Source organism: Budorcas taxicolor, chromosome 5 (assembly GCF_023091745.1).
Source record: "Budorcas taxicolor isolate Tak-1 chromosome 5, Takin1.1, whole genome shotgun sequence".
Taxonomy (NCBI): domain Eukaryota; kingdom Metazoa; phylum Chordata; class Mammalia; order Artiodactyla; family Bovidae; genus Budorcas; species Budorcas taxicolor.
The window spans coordinates 55,402,741-55,423,754 of NC_068914.1; the positions used below are offsets into that span (position 1 = coordinate 55,402,741).

The 21,014-nt window shown below is 39.3% G+C and overlaps 1 protein-coding gene across 1 annotated transcript in view; it reads right to left on the bottom strand.

The window, feature by feature from the left end:
* Positions 1-12,981: 12,981 nt before the first annotated feature.
* The window catches only part of LIN7A (lin-7 homolog A, crumbs cell polarity complex component), a 145,561-nt gene continuing 137,528 nt past the window's right edge, over positions 12,982-21,014 (bottom strand). Inside the window, exon 5 of the mRNA XM_052641008.1 lies at positions 12,982-13,200. Within this exon, the coding sequence (XP_052496968.1) occupies positions 12,982-13,200 (219 nt within the window). The remainder of the gene's footprint in view (positions 13,201-21,014) is intronic.

The window sequence follows — 21,014 nt, forward strand, 5'->3', positions numbered from 1 at the left end:
GACACTATAAAGTTCTTTTCCATCATCATGTTAGCATTCTGGTTTAAAGAGTCTTGAGTAGAAAGCTTACCTTTTTTTTTTTTTTTTAGGGACCTCTTGGAGGATTTTGAGCAAAGGAATAAATGCAGGGGGAGTTATCAAGCATCAAGATATAGAGAAATATATATGGGTATACATGCTAATTGGGAAAACAGTTTAAAGCTCACAAAAGAGTGGGTTGCCATTTCCTTCTCTAGGGGATCTTCCCAACCCAGGGATCGAACTCAGGTCTCCCGCATTGCAGGCAGACGCTTTACCATCTGAGCCACCAGGGAATCCTATTCATAGGTAGGAATATTAAAAAATGTGTAAGAGAAGACAGTTGGAGACTTTTCCAAAGTAAAAATCTAAAGAATCTAAGAACTGATGTGAATGACAAATAAGGAGGATCAGTAAATCTGTACAGAGAATAGCAGTATCTCCAGTAAAAATAAAGGTGTCGAGAGAAGTAAAGTATGGCTTTGGACAAAAGGCTTATGAGTTTCCTTAGTGCTGAAGTTAAACTTTACAAAACTTTAATTATTTAAAGGAGTAATTAGTTGGTAATAGGAAAGAATGAGGAGATAATAAAGAAGATGACTCCTTGCTTCCACAAATAGGAACCAGCATTTAAGTTGCATCATATGCTCATTTAACTGTGAGGGGCCAGAGAGAGAACGAATTTCAATCATGAATATCATTCCTCTTGTTTGATGACTGAGATGTGAGCTGTGAGTTTACTGTTCCCAAAGGCACCAGTTCTTGCTCACCTCTAGAAGTATGGACACTGATCTATATGATTGTGGTAATAACGTTAGCCCAATCTCAATTTTTGCCATTCACATTCGTTTTAGAACCTAACCCCCACACTGTGAGTAGCATGATCTCACAGTGTGGTCTGTAAAGGAGAAAGATGACAAACTTAACATCCAAATAATCAGGTGTCTGGAGCATTTAAAAATCCCTCTATATTCAGGCTTTAAAAGAATTTAAATTTGATAATGAAGACAGTACTTCCAATCTGGTATCTAGTACTTTTACTTCCCAGCAGCATAATACCACTTTGGTCAGGTTAAACCACTGCACAATTTTGCAGCTCTTTCAGAAAAATAATGAAAACAATTAGAAAGACACAATCACATGCAATGGTGAGAAAATAGTATTACTATCGTCCAATCTTTCCCCATAAATGTGAAATATCCTTGACTCATATCCACACTGTGTATTTATTATAAGCCCTTATAGCAAGGGATTTTGTTTCTTTCAGGTTTTTTTTTGTAGCACCAAATAGACACAGTGGCTAACAATAAATAATTCTGAAAAGTCATTGCAATATTTATCGCATGTCAGAAACTGTCTGAATCTATATGTTTATCCATTTCCCTGGCTTGATATATTCTTCATGAGAGTAAGCTGCAACATAAGATTGAGTTCCCACGCTGTTTCTGCCACTGATGCGGTTTGCTGATCACACTTTACTAATCTCTTTGAATACTACAATTTCTTATATACAGTGACACGTTTATTTTAATGTAATGGTATCCCCCAAGCCACAGAAAATGAGAAGACATATGAGCTCTTGTGTTACACTGTGTGGGTTCAAATCCCAGTTCCATCTGCTGTATGACCTTGGACAGGTCACATACCTGTGCTTCAGTTTTCTTGTTGATAAAATGGAACCTACTAAAGAGAGTTGTTGAAGCGATTCAGTGATGGAGTCAGAACTTAGTAAGAGCTATGGGTCAGTTATGAGTAAATTATTACCTACCTCACTGGCATCTAACTATGGTTTTGGATTCTTTGAGCAGCATATTTGTGTGGTATTTTAGAAAAACAAGCTTACATAAATGTGCAGAGAGCCTTTTATGATTTCCATGGCATAAGGGATTTCATTTCTCCTATCAGCTGTGAAGAAGGACCCATGAGACGGTAAACTCTAGTTAACTGCTAGAGCAAGTGTTGAGTTCCTCACAACAAACTCCAAGGGGTGGCTAGATCTGTCTTGTTTGCCATTTTACATCCAAAACCTAGCATATAGTAGGTACACAATAAATGTTTGTTAGATGAATAAGCACATGGAAAAGTCTTAATTGCTATGTGATTAATCTTTAGCTCAGATATATTCTAAGGATCAAATAAGAAAGGAAAAGTGATTTTTTTGAAAGCAGGAGATTTAGAGATGGTGTCTCTAATCACAATGAAATGCCTTAGAGAAAAGTTGTTAATGAACATTGAAGGACATATTATTAATAATATGCTCGATAATTTAAATTTTCTTTTTTAAAAATTAAAATATTTTACAAAGTTTATAAATGGAGTTCCATGTATGGATCATAACTCAGGGAGCTGTCATAAATAACAGGAAAGGCTGAGTTTTATTCATTGTAAAAACTCTGAATATGCAAACATGCCTATCTAAGTGTTCTCAAACCCTTGAACCCTTTGAAGTGACTGATTTCAAATTCATATATCTAAAAAGTATGAAGAGTCAATTCTGGTTCTAATTATGTAGTTCAGAAATTATAATGCCCATCAGTATAAAATAAATTGGTGAATTTTTTCAAATTATCAGAAGGTAAAACTTATTTAATTTCATTCATTTATATAATTGTTTATTCATTCAATAAGTATTAACTGAGTGCCTCTATTGTGCTGGGCATTTTTCCAGATGCTAGGAGACAGCAGTCCACAAGGCAGTCACAGCCTTTCTCAGAGATTTTATAATCTAGAGAGGGATGAGATGGGCAAGACTAGCCCCATGTTTTGGAGATTTTCCCTTATGTTGGTCTCCCTGAATCTCTGGAGCATTGATTTCTACTTCATGATGCTATGAAAGCTGGTCTTACCAAAAAGCTGTGTTCATGACAAATCCAAACTAGCCAAAAGACGAGAAATTCAGACATTATTCACACATCCACAAATACCTATAGATGTTAAAAATAATGTAGACAAAATGGCTCAACATCTCAGAGTCCTGTGGGCACAGCTTAGTAAGATGAACTGAGATCAGATCACTTTGATTTGTCACGGTTAAAAACTGCATTTGTAAATTGGTGTAATCCATCTCTAGCGAAGTTCCTCAGAGACAGCCTTGAATTCTTAAAAATCTCCTGAATGACAGATTTTGCATTTAGATCTCAGCATTGTCTTAAAAGATAGTGGTAGTTCACATAACTAGAGAATTCCCTATTGATTACATGATTGAGGAAGCACAAAATCTGTTATTCTTTCCAAAGTCAATTGTAATTTAAGCCCATTATCTCCCTGTGGATGTTCTATTTCAAATAGCAACAGAATCAAAATGTAAATGCCTCATTGAAAAGGTTTGAGGATTCTTTTAGTGAACTATGCTTTGTGTATTTTGCCTTCAAAAATCATAGCAGGAAAGAGTTTAGAAAAATCTGGCTACCAACCAGATCAAGGGAAAGCACTAAATTTCACGAGGATCACTGATGAATAGTTATAAAACATTTTCACTCTTTTAATATCTCACTTGTTTATGATATTAAAGTTTGAGCTTCATATAGGAGCAACCTATGTCTTTATTTTGATATGATTTTGGACATCTCAGTGGCTCTAATGTGATCAGTAACAATAAAAGGCATTAATACAAGTTGTAGTAATTTTTTCCTTTTCCCTCTGGCTTCAGTGAACCTTTAGGAAACCACAAGGGACCTCTCTGAGTCTTAGGGATGGCTACTTTTGATGTAAACAGAAGGAAGCCTTCACAGGAAGGCTTACATTTCAACAACTAGATTTTACTAAAGAAAACTGGCCATTTGGCTGGTCATTTGTAAGCAGAACCAATGTGACCTGTAATCTGCCCTTAGATGCCTTAGGTGTGATGGACTACCCTTTCACTTAGATGACTTGGCATACATTTATTAGCACTTAATATTATGCAAATGAAGCATAAAATACAAAGACTTCTAAAAACACCAATGTAAGCTATCTGCTCATTTGACAGTTGCTTCTGTAACACCATGACAATATTTATGCTGATGTGAAAACACATGATAATATTAACCAACCACTTACAGCTAAATGAAAATATATCATAAGCTCCAAATTTATACAATGTACTGAGATGTGTTGAAATGACCATTTCCTCATTATAAGGGTGCAATGATTTCCCTTTATGAGAGTATGTGGCATAGCCTGAATAACTTTAATATTTTTCTGTTAAATGATAACTAAAATATATGTTTTATTAAATTTTTCTTATAAAAATGAGAACTACCTCTTTCAAACTGAATACTACTCACATATTCTCCATTCATTCCCTTTAGTCATGCTTATCTCTTTTGTAAACCTATTTTACATAACATTCAGGGTCCTCACCCTTGCACCCCGCCCCCTCCCCCCAGCTCCACTCTCTCTAGTAAAAAATGATATGTGTGCAGGGATGGGAATCTGTTACCAGGGCAGGACACTGCTGAAACAGGCTCACCTCCTGGTTTCCTTACTGTCTGTCCTCTGCTGAGTCATGGACTATGAAGAATAGGAGAATTTGATACTGACTGTAATGACCACCTGAAAGGGCAAAATGAAACATGTGTGGTGGTTCCAACTGGTTTTATTTTCAAGAAAACAGTTCCTAAACTGAGCTGCTTAAATTTCTAATTTGGGGGACTATCTGAAATGTGAAATTAATTGTCTCTTGGGGAGTCAATGGCTGCATTTGAGAAAAGGGAATATTCAAATATTTCCCTCAGTTTTAATGATCTCTCTAGAATGTTTCAACTGGACATTTATTCTTTATTCAGGTACATGTGTGTGGCTAAGGTATTTAAATGCCCAAATAATTATTGCTTCCTGCTAATGCCATAAAGTAAAATCAGACTTATGTGCCTAGATTCATAAGTTAAAAGTTATGGTCAGTATAGATGCCTCTAACAGATAATTTTCCAGTATAGGATACTTTCTGAAAGAAGATGTCTCACTGTCCATTTACCTACATGAACATGTGTAATGAAGTAGGTATATTTTCACCCTGGAAGCAGCAGTAACTTCTCACTCACAATATTAATATCACTGGTTTCTATATGCCTAATTTGAAAAGGAATTATACCTTTGATCTTATATTGCCAAAAATATCCATTTTATATTTGAGAAAATTGATCTAGATTTTGTATGATGTATTTCTGTAGATATATGCACATCTGTAATTTAATTTTGTAAAGCCCTAGGCTTTAAAATATCAGTGTAGGTAAAAAGAGTTGAGATCTCTTCGGTTTATCAGTCAAAAATGTAAAGTTAACGAAAAATATTTAAAGAAGGGTTACATATAAATATTATACGAGGATCAGTTTATCCTTGTTTGTATTCTCTTGCCAGATTCATAACACTTGGTAAGAAAAGACCTAATTTTGTAGCAAATATACTCTGATAATATTTACTCTGTGGAATAAATAAACATTATATTCCATTATAACTAATAAGAATGGATACAAAACTTAAATTAAGAAGAAAACATACAGTACTAGAGTTCTCTATCCTTGCTTCTAATGAACTAAAAGTTGAGCTGAAATTGCCTCACTATTAATGCATAATAAAATTCATGGAAATGGAAAATAAAAAGCCAACTGATTCTAGAACCTGAATAGAGTATAAATATAGTATAACAACTTGCCATTTTCAGGAGGGAACAGAGGTTGAATTTGCAATTAACTGGAATTCTCATTCGGACAACTCAGCGTTACAGATGCGGAACAGGTCTAGGTGAGGGGCAATGTGTAGATTTCTTTTAAGTAGCGACAACCTTGAACTGATGCAGTTTGAACTATAGTCTAATAAGGGATTTGTTAACCTCTGGAAAAGCTACAGACCCAAGATTCACTTAACCCTGGCCTTGGTGATTTATGTGAAAGTCACAGACTTTAATCTTCTTGTACTGTTTCCATCTGCAGACTGGAAAACCTCTCCCCTCACACACTGAGAATCTCACTGCAGTGAACGGAAGGTCCCCGTGTGGAAAGAGCACGTGAGCGGCGGGGGTTCAGCCCCAGAGAAACAAGGTGTCGAGCTGTCTTGGTAAAGAAGTTATACACCACGTGTTCACAGTTTCTTGACAGGTATAATTAGTGTTGTCTTTTCCTTTACTATGTGCTGGGATTCTGAAGCACGGTTTCAAACTTGTGACAATCGAGTGTTTGATCAAGGAGCGTCAAGGACCTGAAAGGGTGGAGGGAGAGTAAAGAGAAATCAGTGATTAGTATTCATTTGTCAACTACAATATGCTAAAAATATCAAAGGAGCACCTGCTTTATGAGAACAGCGAGGATTATTTTAGGTGCTATCATTCATGCAGTCTTCCACAGGCAAAAAAAAAAAAAAGACGTTTGCAAAGGAAGTAATTATCACATGAGGATGGAAGACACAGTTATTCCCTAAGATTAAATTAAAAAGAAATCAGTTTGGAAACATCTCACAAGTAAAACATTTTTTCCTCTCAATTCCAGATGACTCTGTTTTTCTGCGCAAAGGCAAAGGCGAGATAAGCTTTGTGTGTTATGACTCTGAGTGGCACCCCTGCTGAGGTATGTGCAAGCACAGCCTCCCTCTGGCAGGCCGATCCCACCCTTCTGTGACGCAGCCGGCAGGCCTGCTTCTTCTCCCACGAGGTCAGCCTGACACAGAGTAGAGCAGAGCAGGCAGATGCCCCAGGTGGTCAGACCTGGGGGAGCAGCCTCCCCAAACACTCCCCAGGCCTGTCACTTTCCCACCGTCACGGAGTCATTTCTTTCAGAGACAACAGCGGTTCCAATCTTTGTTTTTAAAGCTGTGGATACTTTTATTTCAATGAATGTAGAACACCATATTAAAACAAAAAAATTAAGGAATCGGTTGGGTTGATGTGAAAGTGCGCGCTGTGTGCAGGTTTGCAGTCTGCCTCCTCTGCATCAGCACTGTCCAGCTCAAAGCCTTCCAGAGAAATGCCCCAAAGCACCCTGGGCCTACAGGGTGGAAGTGACAGTCGAGCACGAGGCCCCTGTACTTCTTCAGGAATCACTTAACAAGATATTGCGTTAAAATGTCTGCCATTAATATTGTGACTATTATTCCAACACTACTACTGTTACTCTTGAGTGCTCATCAACTGCCACATATTTTAAGTTTTGCGTATTTTTTCTTATTTAGTTTCCATACGAGGCCATTTTAATGACTCTTACAATGAATAACTTCCTCCGAGTCCCTTAGCTTCCAAGTGACAGAGCTACCAAATGATTGAGTTTTTAATTACTTAACTTATCGTAGAGTTACATGTCCCAAGGGAATGGGACTCAGCAGGTGAATTTTAGTAAGAGGCTTGGGTCTCTTCATCTACCCAGAGGGGAAGCAGGCCCATGGGATATGCCAGCAGCTGAGAGAACACTGGGACTCCGAAGGGTGCATCACGGAAATACCCACTGGGAAGAACCACCTGCACAAAATATTCTCTATTTCCCTCATTCCCCTGATTTATAATTGAACAGATTAATGATTCTTAAAAAAAAAAAAAAGGCTTTCCCACACAGTTTAAATTTTATTGATCAAACTGCTTTCCAATGTTTGAACGAGCCATTATAGTCGGCAGAATAATGACCTCTGCAATATGTCGATGTTCAAATCCCCAGAACCTGTGAATGTGTTAAGATTCCATGGTAGAGGGAAATTAAAGTTGTAGATGGAAGTAAGGTTGCTAGACAGTTGATGTTAAAATAGGGAGAGTGTCCTGAACTGTCCAGGTGGGTCCATACCTTGTAATTAGAAGTGGAAGAAAGAGAGAAGAGCCAGGGAAGGGGAGGTGATGGTAGAAGCAGAGGCGAGAGTGGGTGCAATGTGAGGACTCGCCTGTCACTGTTGGTTTGGAGGATGGGGAATGGAACCAGGAGGTAAAGAGTGCAGGCAGCCCCTGGAAACTGGAAAAGGCAAGGAAATGGATCTTCCCTGGAGTCTCTGAAAGCCCAGTGAGACTGTGCTGGGCTTCTGTCTTATATACTGCTAGAAAACTAATTTGTATTCTTTAAAGCCAGTGGTCCCCAACATTTTTGGCACCGGGAACCAGTTTCACGGAAGACAGCTTTTCCACACATGGGGGTGGGAAGTGGTTCAGGCGGTGATGTGAGTGATGGGGAATTATAGGGAGCAGCAGATGAAGCTTCCCTTACTCACCCCACTGCTTACCTCCTGCTGTGTGGCCTGGTTCCTATCAGGCCATGGACCAGCACTGGTCCACAGCTCAGGGGTTGGGGACCCCTGTTTTAAGCCATTAAATGTGTAGTAATTTGGGGGGCAGCGAGAGGAAACTAACAGACCTGTGATGATGAAGGACTCTGAGGCATAAGGCACTGTTTTAGAGGCAATTGGTGAGGGTTAATGCCAGCTTGGAGCAGTGTGAGACTGAATTCCTGGAAAGCTCATGCAAACGTGTCTACGATGAGGGACGGGACACGTAAGGGCAGGTGCCACTGAATAAAGAGGCAGAGCAGCACAGTTGTGAAAACAAAGAGGCTTTGTAGCCCATATCTCTGAATTTGAATCACGGCCCTATAACTTCCTAGCTGTGAAATCAGTAGACTTTAAAAAAAATCCTACATGACTCAGTTTCCTTCTTAAAATAGTACCTAATACTCAAAGGATTATTGTAAGGGTTAAGTAATTTGACATATATGAAACATTCAGAAAAGTTCTTGGTGTACCCTGATTCCTTAACAAATTTCATCCAGCATTATGATTATTTTCTGGTTCAGTTTTCTGCTTGATGAGTCTGGGTTCCTTAAATTCAGTTTTTATCAGAGTCATCCTTTGGGACCTCTCAAGAAGTGGGCTGGCAGTTCTGGCAGTGGTTCCCAGGATCGGACCACAAGGCCCGTGACTGTGGCAGAGGAAGGTGCAGAACAGGATGTAGTGGGTACAATAGGGGGAGTGGGGGCCTGAAGAGCAGGAGGTGAAAGAGTCAGTGAGGCTGCTGCCAATGGTCAGCTGCTGCGTGTTAACAGATTTGCTAAGAGGCAGCCTGTATTTGAATGTAAATGAACTCTGGATCTGCCACCAGAAGGTCAGAGAAATTAAACAAGCTTTTGGTCTAGACTTCCTCAGAATGCTGACATCTCAAAAAGAATTTCTCTGTTCTTCTCACTTTTATTCTTTGAAAATCTGAGAATCTGAGTGAAATATGGAGTTACATAGATTCACGTTTTTAAAAATGAGATGCTTACGGGATGGAAAGCAAAATAGGTGAAAGGGATTAACAGGTACAAACTTCCAGTTATAAAATAAATAAACCATGGGATATAATGTACAGCATAGGAAACACAGTCAATAGTACTATAATAACTCTGTATGGTGACGGGTGGTAACTAGACTTATTGTGATGATCAATTTGTCATGTATTATAAATGTTAAATCACTATGTTGTTTGCTTGAGACTAATAATCAAAGTCAACCACACTTCAATTAAAAAAAAAAACAAATGCTTAAAGAAATATAATACTGTTCCTCAAAAAAGTGATTATAGCATTTTTTTAAAAAAATCCTATATTCATAGGTTTCTATAATATAATTATAAAGTGATCATACTTACTACATTTTAGAAAATGTAATCTATTCTTCCAGATAAACAAAGATGGAAGTTAGGGAAAAGACAACTAAAATGTACTTCAGGGGAATTTAAAATTAAAAGTAGACATAAGACACATTGTCCACACACTACTTACATTAAACCTATTTTCCATCTGTGTGCACCACTGACCATTGCTAGTTATTTCATAACTTCTACCATCTCATATAAAAATATTATTTCTAATATATAGAAATTATATTTCATGTGATAAGATAGTATCTGACAAGTAATTTTGCTTTACCTGGTCTTTGCTTGACTTGTCAAAATTAAAAAAAAAAAATTAGCAATCTATTCAAAGTAAACAGTTTCAGATCTCTTCTCAAAAGCAACCAGAGTATGAGTTAGCAAGCATAACAAATCCCATTTAATCCCTAAAAAGCTAATTAATTAAAAGTTGAATAAGAGCTAATGTAAGTCTCTTTGACTGAATCCACCATAAAATCCATGGATGATATGACTTAGTTGTACTTTGCTTGTACTTGAAATGGACACTAGCTTCATTTCAAGGGGCCATTATATCGTGTATTGCAAGTGCTATCTTGGCAGGCATAAATATAAATTTCATGTTCACTTAAATAGAACTTTATCCTGTGTAACAAAAAAACATGGTTTTAAATGCTTTTTATTAAAACTGTTAGTCTTTGATAATGAGACAGTAGGAAATTCTCAAGTGACTTCATGAACACCGAGGGGACAGAGAAATGGTCCATCAGTATTTATGGGCAAGCTGTGTACTTCCAAAGATGACTGAATGAGCATAAGAGGAAGCTTTTAGTAAGATCTTAGAAGTCTGAACGGCACATACTTCTTTCAAAACACTTTTAAACAATTTTACTAAGGGCCAGTGCAGTAAAACAGGAGAATTGCTACAAGTCTGTATTATTGAGAATGGAAGAAAAAATGAGTTCAGGGAAAGAATGCCAATGTTTGGCTGAAGAATAGTGAATTGTTATTATTAGCAAAAAGACATTTGAAAGGATTCTGGAAGTACAAATGTTCAGTACCTTTGTGTTTGAAATGGATTAGAGGAGGAGGAGGATATGGACAGAATGACTTGTCTGTATGCATCCAAATCATTCCACCACCCCAGTCCAAACCATTATGTCTCTCGCCTATTATATAATAGTATCCTAACTGTCTCTACTTTCACTCTTATCCTGCAATAATCTATTCTCCCTATAGCACCCAGAGTGATCTCTTTTAACACGTAAATTATGTCACTCTTTTGTTTAAAAACCTTCAGTGGTTTCCACTGCAATAAAATCCAACTTCCCTCAGTGGTTTGGAAAGCTCTCTGTAGCCTGGCCTCTGTCTCACCATCCTCCTCACTCTTTATCACCTCACTACCTCTGCTTTCTTTCTATTCCTCAAACATCAAATAGCCTCGTATCTGCCACAGAGCTAGTGCGCTGGCCTATTTCCTTCTCTTTTGATGCCTGTTTCCTGGCTTCTCCTTGTCACTCAACCTCAGCCTCAGTGTCCCCTCCTTGGAGGTCTTGCCTGATCACCTCCCAGAAAGTCATCACCTGGCCAGTCTCTATTAAAACACGCTGTTTTGATTCTATCAAGTGCTGGTCTCAATAGGATATTTTTTACCTACTTGTTAATTAACTATCCCCTCCAACCATAATGTAAGCACCTGGATAGCAAGGACTGTGATTTGTTCATGCTGCCTCCAAAGCCCATTAAATAGTGCCTGGCCCTTCCCAGTAACAAATAGATATTTATTGTTGAATAAATGTAGTTTTTGGAATGGAATGTAATTTCAGACAAAGACACCAAACTATGGTATCTGTAATAAAACTAGCAGGTTATAAAAGAAAGATAGCTGAATTCCCAGGACCCTCTGAGAACAAGTCCCATACTCTATTTAACTTCCTCATGTAGCTTCTTTTCATGAGTGTCACCAAAAATTGAAAATCTCTTCTTATATCCAGTGTTTCTCGTTGTGCAAATAGTAATCTGATATTGAATGGGTTAAAACCACCATTACCCACTGTCATCTTCCCAAGAATGTTTGAACTTCATTTTAAATACACATTTGCAGACATTATAGTATAGAGGTATCAAAGTTTCAAAGTGTCTCTTCCAAAAGATAGCAAGGAAAATGTATGTAACTCCAGAATTCCTAATGTTGGCAGATGAATTACTTGGCAGAGTAAGAAGGAGAAATAATTCTTTGCTACTTGTAAGTGTGGCTGTGGGGAATCCACTGAAACTATTGCAGCTTCATATCATTCATCTGAAAAATGGTGTTTCAGTGATACTTGCTGTGAAGGGTTTTTTGAGGATTAGGGATAACACGTGAGAAGGGCCTAGCACACAGCAGGCACTTCAGAGATGGTGACTCTTACTCTTAACCAATTTTCCTGAATTTTCTCTTTTTTCTTTTGAATTTTTCTAAAAACATGAAGCAAAACCTGACTTACCCTTGTCACAAAGTGGAATTTAGAAAGACAGGTATACCTGAGACACATTTTAAGTGAAGACCCAAACAGAATTGCAAAGTCTCAGAGCATAAACACTGGCAGGTCTCTGCTTCGTCCTCTTCACTGGAGCAGTCTTCTGGTAAACGGTTTCAGTATTGTAAAGGGGATCTCCCCAGGGTTAGCACTGTATGGTTGTTTACTTTGTATACTGTGCAAAGGCAATTGGCCAGGGAGGTAAGCAGGGCTGGAATGGAGCCCACACTCTTGTCATGAAACCATGTGCAGATGTGTGTCTGCACAGATGCCTGCCCTTCTGTAATCCGCACAAACGCATCATATAGTCCATACCTGGCCCTCCTCAAGTATATAATTTTTCAAAATAGCATACGTTTCCAGGGAATTTGGCTGCTGCTACTGCTGCTAAGTCGCCTCAGTCGTGTCCGACTCTGTGCGACCCCAGAGACGGCAGCTCACCAGGCTCCCCTGTCCCTGGGATTCTCCAGGCAAGAACACTGGAGTGGGTCGCCATTTCCTTCTCCAATGCGTGAAAGTGAAAAGTAAAAGTGAAGTCACTTAGTCGTATCTGACTCCTAGCCACCCCATGGACTGCAGCCCACCAGGCTCCTCCATCCATGGGATTTTCCAGGCAAGAGTACTGGAGTGGGGTGCCACTGCCTTCATACTTGGCCCTCCTCAAGTATATAATTTTTTCAAAATAGCATACATTTCCAGGAAATTTGGCTAAATGAAACATAATATAAGCAACTGTCTCATTAACAGTTTTCTGAGGTCACAGTTTTTTGTGTGATTGATTTTGTTTGGATTATTAAATCTAATGATTACATTCCAACTGTCTAAGAAACTATACTTTTTTAAAAAAACAAACTTACATGTGTATGGGGCTTTCCTTGTGTAGAGGGCACCTCTTACCTATGACATGTGGTTTTGCTGTGTTTGTTGCTGCTGCTGCTGCTGTTGCTGCTGAATTAGCAACTGCTGCTGTTGCCGACGCCGGGCTGTCCGTAGCTTTTCAAAGCGAGCCTCCATTTCTTCTAGGACTTTTGGAGTGTATCGCACCACCAGCTTGACGCTGTCCTTAGCAGCCTTAAGCAGTTCTACAGCTTTTTCATGGTGTTCTCCTTCCACACTCTGAAACGACAATGATATCTCATAAGGGGAGAGCTTCCATGTTCTTTTCTCTGGAGCTAAATGCAAAATGAGTATTAAAGAGTTCAGCCTCTAACAACTGGAAATTTAAAGAAGGTATGGCCCTCAGTGTTATCATTTAGTGCATTTGTAGTTGAACCACGAGCAGGTTAGCTGCACTCGGATACAGGATGGATGGCATGGAGGTTCAAGACAGGAGGAGGAGGCAAAACGAAGGCCGAAAAGATAACACTAACATTTAGAATAGGATTTCTAAATTTCACCTGGCAGAGTAATTGCACTGGTCCAGTAACCTTAGCAAAAGTTTAAAAGGAACAATGGAGGGGGATTAAAAAAAAAGAATTCCTATCTGGTATCAGCACTTAAAAAGAATCTACAATGCTTAAAGTACTATCTTATTGATGTAGTAAGGGGAGAACAAGACAGAATCTAGAAGCAGATCCACCACATAACCATATGTTCCGTGATAAATGTGAAGTTCAGACTCAAGGAAGAAAGGATTGTTAAATAACGATGCTGGAACAGATACTTAAATGGTACAAAAGAATGTGGATTCCAGTCTCACAGTCTATGCTGCATACAGCAGAGTGATTAACAATTTCAATGTAAAAATAAAACCATGAAACAACTAAAATAAAGCATTGGTCAGTGTTCACCATCTTCAATGTGAAAGTAATTCTTAAGTAAAAATACCAAAAAAGACACCAGCCACAAAATCAGATTTTAAAATTGGAAGTTTTAAGACTGAAGAGAACAAAGTTATGGTTGCCAGGGGGGACTTGTGGGAGGAAGGGATAGTAAGGGAGTTTAAGATCAACATGTGCACAGTGCTATATTTAAAATCGATAACCAACAAGGACCTATTATATAGCACAGAGAACTCTGCTCAATGTTATGTGGCAGCCTGGATGGGAGAGGAGTCTGGGGGGGGATTGATATGTGTATATGTACGCCTGTGTCTGCTGTGCACCTGAAATTACATTTTTAATTGGCTATATTTCAATATAGAATAAAAAGCTTTTTTAAAAAATGTAAGTTTCTATGTCTCACACACTATCAGTTCAGTTCAGTTCAGTCACTCAGTCGTGTCCAACTCTTTGCGACCCCATGAATCGCAGCACACCAGGTCTCCCTGTCCATCACCAACCCCCAGAGTTCATTCAGACTCACGTCCATCGAGTCTGTGATGTCATCCAGCCATCTCATCCTCTTTCGTCCCCATCTCCTCCTGCCCCAAATCCCTCCCAGCATCAGGGTCTTTTCCAATGAGTCACCTCTTCACATGAGGTGGCCAAAGTATTGGAGTTTCAGCTTCAGCATCACCAATGAACACCCAGGACCGATCTCCTTTAGAATGGACTGGGTTGGATCTCCTTGCAGTCCAAGGGACTCTCAAGAGTCTTCTCCAACACCACAGTTCAAAAGCATCAATTCTTTCACGATCAGCTTTCTTCACAGTCCAACTCTCACATCCATACATGACTACTGGAGAAACCATACCTTTGACTAGATGGATCTTTCTTGACAAAGTAATGTTTTTGCTTTTTAATATGCTGTCTAGGTTGGTCATAGCTTTTCTTCCAAGAAGCAAGTACCTTTTAATTTCATGGCTGCAGTCACCATCTGCAGTGATTTGGGAGCCCAAGAAAATAAAGTCTGTCACTGTTCCCACTGTTTCCCCATCCATTTGTCATGAAGTGATGTGACCAGAGGCTATGATCTTAGTTTTTTTGAATGCTGAGTTTTAAGCCAGCTTTTGCACTCTCCTCTTTCACTTTCATCAAGAGGCGCTTTAGTTCCTCTTCACTTTCTGCCATAAGGGTAGTGTCATCTGCATATCTGAGGTGATGGATATTTCTCCCAGCGATCTTGATTCCAGCATGTGCTACATTCAGCCTCGCATTTCGCATGATGCACTCTGCATGTAAGTTAAATAACAGGGTGACGACATAGAGCCTTGATGTACTCCTTTCCCAATCTGGAACCAATTCACTGTTCCATGTCTGGTTGTAGTGTTGCTTCTTGACGTGCGTATAGATTTCTCAGGAGCAGGCAAGATAGTCTGGTATTTCCACCACTTAAAAAATTTTTCAGTTTGTTGTGATCTACATAGTCAAAGGCTTTGGCATAGTCAATAAAGCAGGAGTAGGTGTTTTTCTGTAATTCTCTTGCTTTTTCAATGTACCAACAGAAGAGCTCTTACAAGTCAATAAAGATCTAAGCAAAATGGGCAAGTGAACTCTTGGACAAATAATAATTTTTTAAAATGGTCAATAAACCTATGAAAAAAATGTCCAACCTCCCACATAATCAAACAAATGCAGATGAAAAAATATTTTGTTTTGAACTTAAAAATGGTGACGATGTATTTTAAAATATGCTGTATTGACAAGGATGTAGGGAAAAGGTACTCATACACTGGCAATATTGTGACAAAAACTAGTACAGTTTTTTGCTAGGCACTGTTGTTATGCAGTGGATAAAACCCTTTATAAATAAAGAATTTTACTTTAGAGAAATGTACTAAGTATAAAATCAGACATGCACACATACCTGTAAAACAGATATGATATGACAGAAAACAGAACAAAAATTAACTCTTAGCTTTTGAATCTCAAAATACTCTTTTGAACATAATGGCATAGGCAACAGCTGGGGTAAGTAAGTTTACTACAAGTAAACACCAAGAGGCTTCTCCCAGAGCTTTGAAAGTATCTCTAGGTTGGGACTGATGGTTTAGTCGCTAAGTTGTGTCCAACTCTTGCGACCCAATGGACTATAGCCTGCCAGGGTCCTCTATCCATGGGATTCTCAAGGCAAGAATACTGGAGTGGATTGCCATTTCCTTCTCCAGGGGATCTTCCCGACTCAGAAATCGAACCTGAGTCTCCTGCATTGCAGGCAGATTCTTTACCTACTAAGCTACAAAGGATTAGGGAGAAATAAAACAGAAGAAAATTATAATCAGACATCATAGAACTCTCAGAAGAGGAGACAGTCCTTTCCTCTCAGCTGACCCCCAGGGCAGATGACGTAACGTCTATTTTATAGGATCAAAGTGCAAAGGCCTTTTTTGACTTATTTCCCAGGTAAAGCTCAAAGAAATGTGTGTGATGTGACAGGTAGGGATGAAGACGGGGTTAAATACTGCCAGAACACTGAACAGCGGCACTGAAGTGGCAGAAAAGGCCACCCCAAAACCAGTTTAGGTTACATTTTCACAACCCAAGCAGAAGGGAGACTCAAATGAATATTACACTGAGTTCCCCCAAAATAATTTTCATCTTAAGCATACCAGTTATATCTGGAGATTCATAATTATAACTATCATACATATTTGAAGATTTAAGAAATTGTGTTCCATTCTTTCATTTGCTTCAGCAAGGTGGATGTGGACTGAGGTTAAAAAAAAAAAAAAAAGCTTTGAATTAAACAATGTCATCGGTAGCCTTCAGTCATCTGTCTGAGAGCCAGGCAGAAACTAAAGGACTTAAGAAATGACTGTGGAGAGCCCTGGAGGCAACTTATATAACCACTCCTTTGCCAAGTCTGGACTAACTAGAGAGCAGGGGGTTATAAATAGCTGTTTGAGCAGAGTGAATTTTTATCTGTGGCTGAAGCCTAGGAAAATAGGCTTATTCATAGGTTAATTTATTCATTTAACTATTCACTCAGTCATTGACTTGGTCATTCAACCGATGTTTACTAAGCATTTATTTCACTACTTACACTCTACTAGTACTCTTTATTTAAGGGCCTAGATCTGATAGATAGAGTGCCTGATGAACTATGGACGGAGGTTGGTGATACTGTACAAGAGACAGGGATCAAGACCATCCCCATGGAAAAGAAATGCAAAAAAGCAAAATGGCTGTCTGAGGAGGCCTTACAAACAGCTGTGAAAAGAAGAAAAGTGAAAAGCAAAGAAGAAAAGGAAAGATATAAGCATCTGAATGCAGAGTTCCAAAGAATAGCACAGAGAGATAAGAAAGCCTTCCTCAGCGATCAATGCAAAGAAATAGAGGAAAACAAAAGAATGGGAAAGACTAGAGATCTCTTCAAGATAATGAGAGATATCAAGGGAACATTTCATGCAAAGATGGGCTCGATAAAGGACAGAAATGGTATGGACCTAACAGAAGCAGAAGATGTTAAGAAGAGGTGGCAGGAATACACAGAAGAACTGTACAAAAAAGATCTTCACAACCCAGATAATCATGATGGTGTGATCACTCACCTAGAGCCAGATATCTTGGAATGTGAAGTCAAATGGGCCTTAGAAAGCATCACTACAAACAAAGCTAGTGGAGGTGATGGCATTCCAGTTGAGCTGTTTCAAATCCTGAAAGATGATGCTGTGAAAGTGGTGCACTCAATATGCCAGCAAATTTGGAAAATTCAGCAGTGGCCACAGGACTGGAAAAGGTCAGTTTTCATTCCAATTCCAAAGAAAGGCAATGCCATAGAATGCTCAAACTACCGCACAATTGCACTCATCTCACACGCTAGTAAACTAATGCTCAAAATTCTCCAAGCCAGGCTTCAGCAATACGTGAATCATGAACTTCCAGATGTTTAAGCTGGTTTTAGAAAGGGCAGAGGAACCAGAGATCAAATTGCCAACATCCGCTGGATCATCGAAAAAGCAAGAGAATTCCAGAAAAACATCTATTTCGGCTTGATTGACTATGCCAAAGCCTTTGACTGTGTGGATCACAATAAACTGTGGAAAATTCTGAAAAAGATGGGAATACCAGACCACCTGACCTACCTCTTGAGAAACCTATATGCAGGTCAGGAAGCAACAGTTAGAACTGGACATGGAACAACAGACTGGTTCCAAATAGGAAAAGGACTACGTCAAGGCTGTATATTGTCACCCTGCTTATTTAACTTCTATGCAGAGTACATCATGAGAAACGCTGGACTGGAAGAAACACAAGCTGGAATCAAGATTGCCGGGAGAAATATCAATAACCTCAGATATGCAGATAACACCACCCTTATGGCAGAAAGTGAAGAGGAACTCAAAAGCCTCTCGATGAAAGTGAAAGAGGAGAGTAAAAAAGTTGGCTTAAAGCTCAACATTCAGAAAACGAAGATCATGGCATCTAGTGCCATTACTTCATGGGAAAACAATGGGAAACAGTGAAAACAGTGTCAGGCTTTATTTTTTTTGGCTCCTACATCACTGCAGATGGTGACTGCAGCCATGAAATTAAAAGATGCTTACTCCTTGGAAGAAAATTTATGACCAACCTAGATAGTATATTCAAAAGCAGAGTCATTACTTTGCCAACAAATGTCCGTCTAGTCAAGGCTATGGTATTTCCAGTGGTCATGTATGGATGTGAGAGTTGGACTGTGAAGAAAGCTGAGCACCGAAGAACTGATGCTTTTGAACTGTGGTGTTGGAGAAGACTCTTGAGAGTCTGTAGGACTGCAAGGAGATCCAACCAGTCCATTCTGAAGATTAGCCCATGGATTTCTTTGGAAGGACTGATGCTAAAGCTGAAACTCCAGTACTTTGGCCACCTCATGCAAAGAGTTGACTCTTTGGAAAAAGACTCTGATGCTGGGAGGGATTAGGGGCAGGAGGAGAAGGGGACGACAGAGGATGAGATGGCTGGATGGCATCACTACTCGATGGACGTGAGTCTGAGTGAACTCTGGAAGTTGGTGATGGACAGGGAGGCCTGGCATGCTGCAATTCATGGGGTCGCAAAGAGTCGGACACGACTGAGCGACTGAACTGACTGACTGACTTACTCTACTAAGTTCTTTGGAAGAACATGCACAGGGGAAAACTTTGACAGCTTTGTACAGTATTCTTTCAGTGTACTTGAAATTTCTTTGTAATTTGCCCAAAGGTGAACTGTTAATGTATGGAATTCCCCTTTAAAAGGAAAACTGGATGATTTGTTTGTTCGCACCCTTACCTAATTTCTTTTTTAATATTAAAACTAACAAGTTCTATGTTTTAAAACAATGGTTCACCTGTTTTCCAGGCCAGATGATTAGTCTCCAGACTTCTTTTTGGCTTTTGTCCTATTTGCTTTCATTTAATCAGGTTGGAAATTCTAGGTCAGACCTTTAGATGCTCGTTATCCCCGGGTAGGCACTCTGCCTACAATTTAGAGTTGCCCCAGGAGGGCTGTGGGATTAATACATGGAGCATTAAGGCTCTCACCATAGTGGATGGCTGAGAGAACTATGGCTGGAGTTTCATACTCCACCCTGCAGAACGGGCAAGGCTACCTCAGTCATCCTCAGCCCTGTTCTCCACCATGTGTGCGTGGCTGCATACTAAGTCACTTCAGTCATGTCCGACTCTGTGATGCCAAGGATTATAGCCTGCCAGTCTCCTCTGTCCAAAGATTTTCCAGGCAAGAACACTGGAGAGGGTTGCCATTTCCTTCTCCAGGGGATCTTCCCCACCCAGGGATCAAACCATGTTTTTTACATCTCCTGCTCGGGCACTGGCAGGCAGGTTCTTTACCACTAGTGCCATCTGCTCTCCACCACACACTTCGCAATTGATAAGAGGCAGACTCCAAGGTTCTTTGAATCCAGAATTTCTTTTTTGTCTCAATGCTCTACCTTTGGCTCAGATAGTGACTCTGACTTTGGGGGGCTCGGCAGAGTTAAGGGGTCTCTTGGTCTCAATGTACCTTTCACTGTCTTCCCCACCAGGGCACAGAATCCACATGGGATCTGGTCCGAGTGTCATGCTTCAACATTTCCACTACTAAAAATGCTATGTTAAAAATAATATACATTACATGATTAAGCAGTATAATAGAAACCAAGAGGTCACTCAGAGACTTGAAGAAATATAAGCATCTTGGCAGAATGTATCATTTCAAACACTTGTTAACTTTGTTGTTTAAACTGTTTTCAGAAAATCTGCATCTAGAAGACTGTTCTGGGGGTCTCTCCTTTTCCACTGGCTTTGTCTACTTTATTAATATTTTTGAGGGCATATGTTTGTCTTCTTAATCTATAATTTATCTCTGAAGTGCTTTTCGTCCATCAGTATAACTTCTTAATAAGAATAAGGCAGTTTTCTCTTCTTTCTTGCCCTTTTGAAGTAAGAACAAAAAAGCAGACAACCTTTCAATGGAGTTCCTGTTCCATGAATTACGAAAAGGTCAAGCTATCTGCTGTGTTAGGATACACATGCTGATGAACAAACACCCGTCAAGAGGTTTCCCCAGCCCTGACAGTTTATCATTTAGTCCTACTTTTGACTTTGTATCTTTCTCACTCTTAATGAAACTAAGCCTTATTTCAAGCTAAGTATTTAAAACATGTTTTGAAATATGATAGTTTATTTGTAACACAGTTAAGCTGTCTTTCTATCACAGATATTTTATACACAGACACACACACAGATACATAGACACACACCCCCTCCTGTGATTCAGGAATTGTCCTTTATAAAAATTATCCCAGTTTGAGAAGTCACTGAAAACCCGTAGCACTAGCTTTTCACATAGGATGAAAATGTAGCCCTTATGTGATTTGAGGAAACCTAGGAAAACTTCTGATTCTAAAGTCGAATCCCCTCCTCCATTAAGAGCTTTCCATACTTTCTAAAAAATTTTTTGCAATTTTAGATTTCATCCTCCTGCTTTAAGAGTTCTGTTGTACCTACTGCAATCTGAGGAAGCCATTAGAATGGATTAAGTTAACAAAGCTTTCCAACAGACATCTGATAAAAGATGTAAGTCGTGAAGGAGGTGAGGGGTGGTGAGGAAGGCATGGGGTAAACTAGGTAACCAGGAAATATTCAG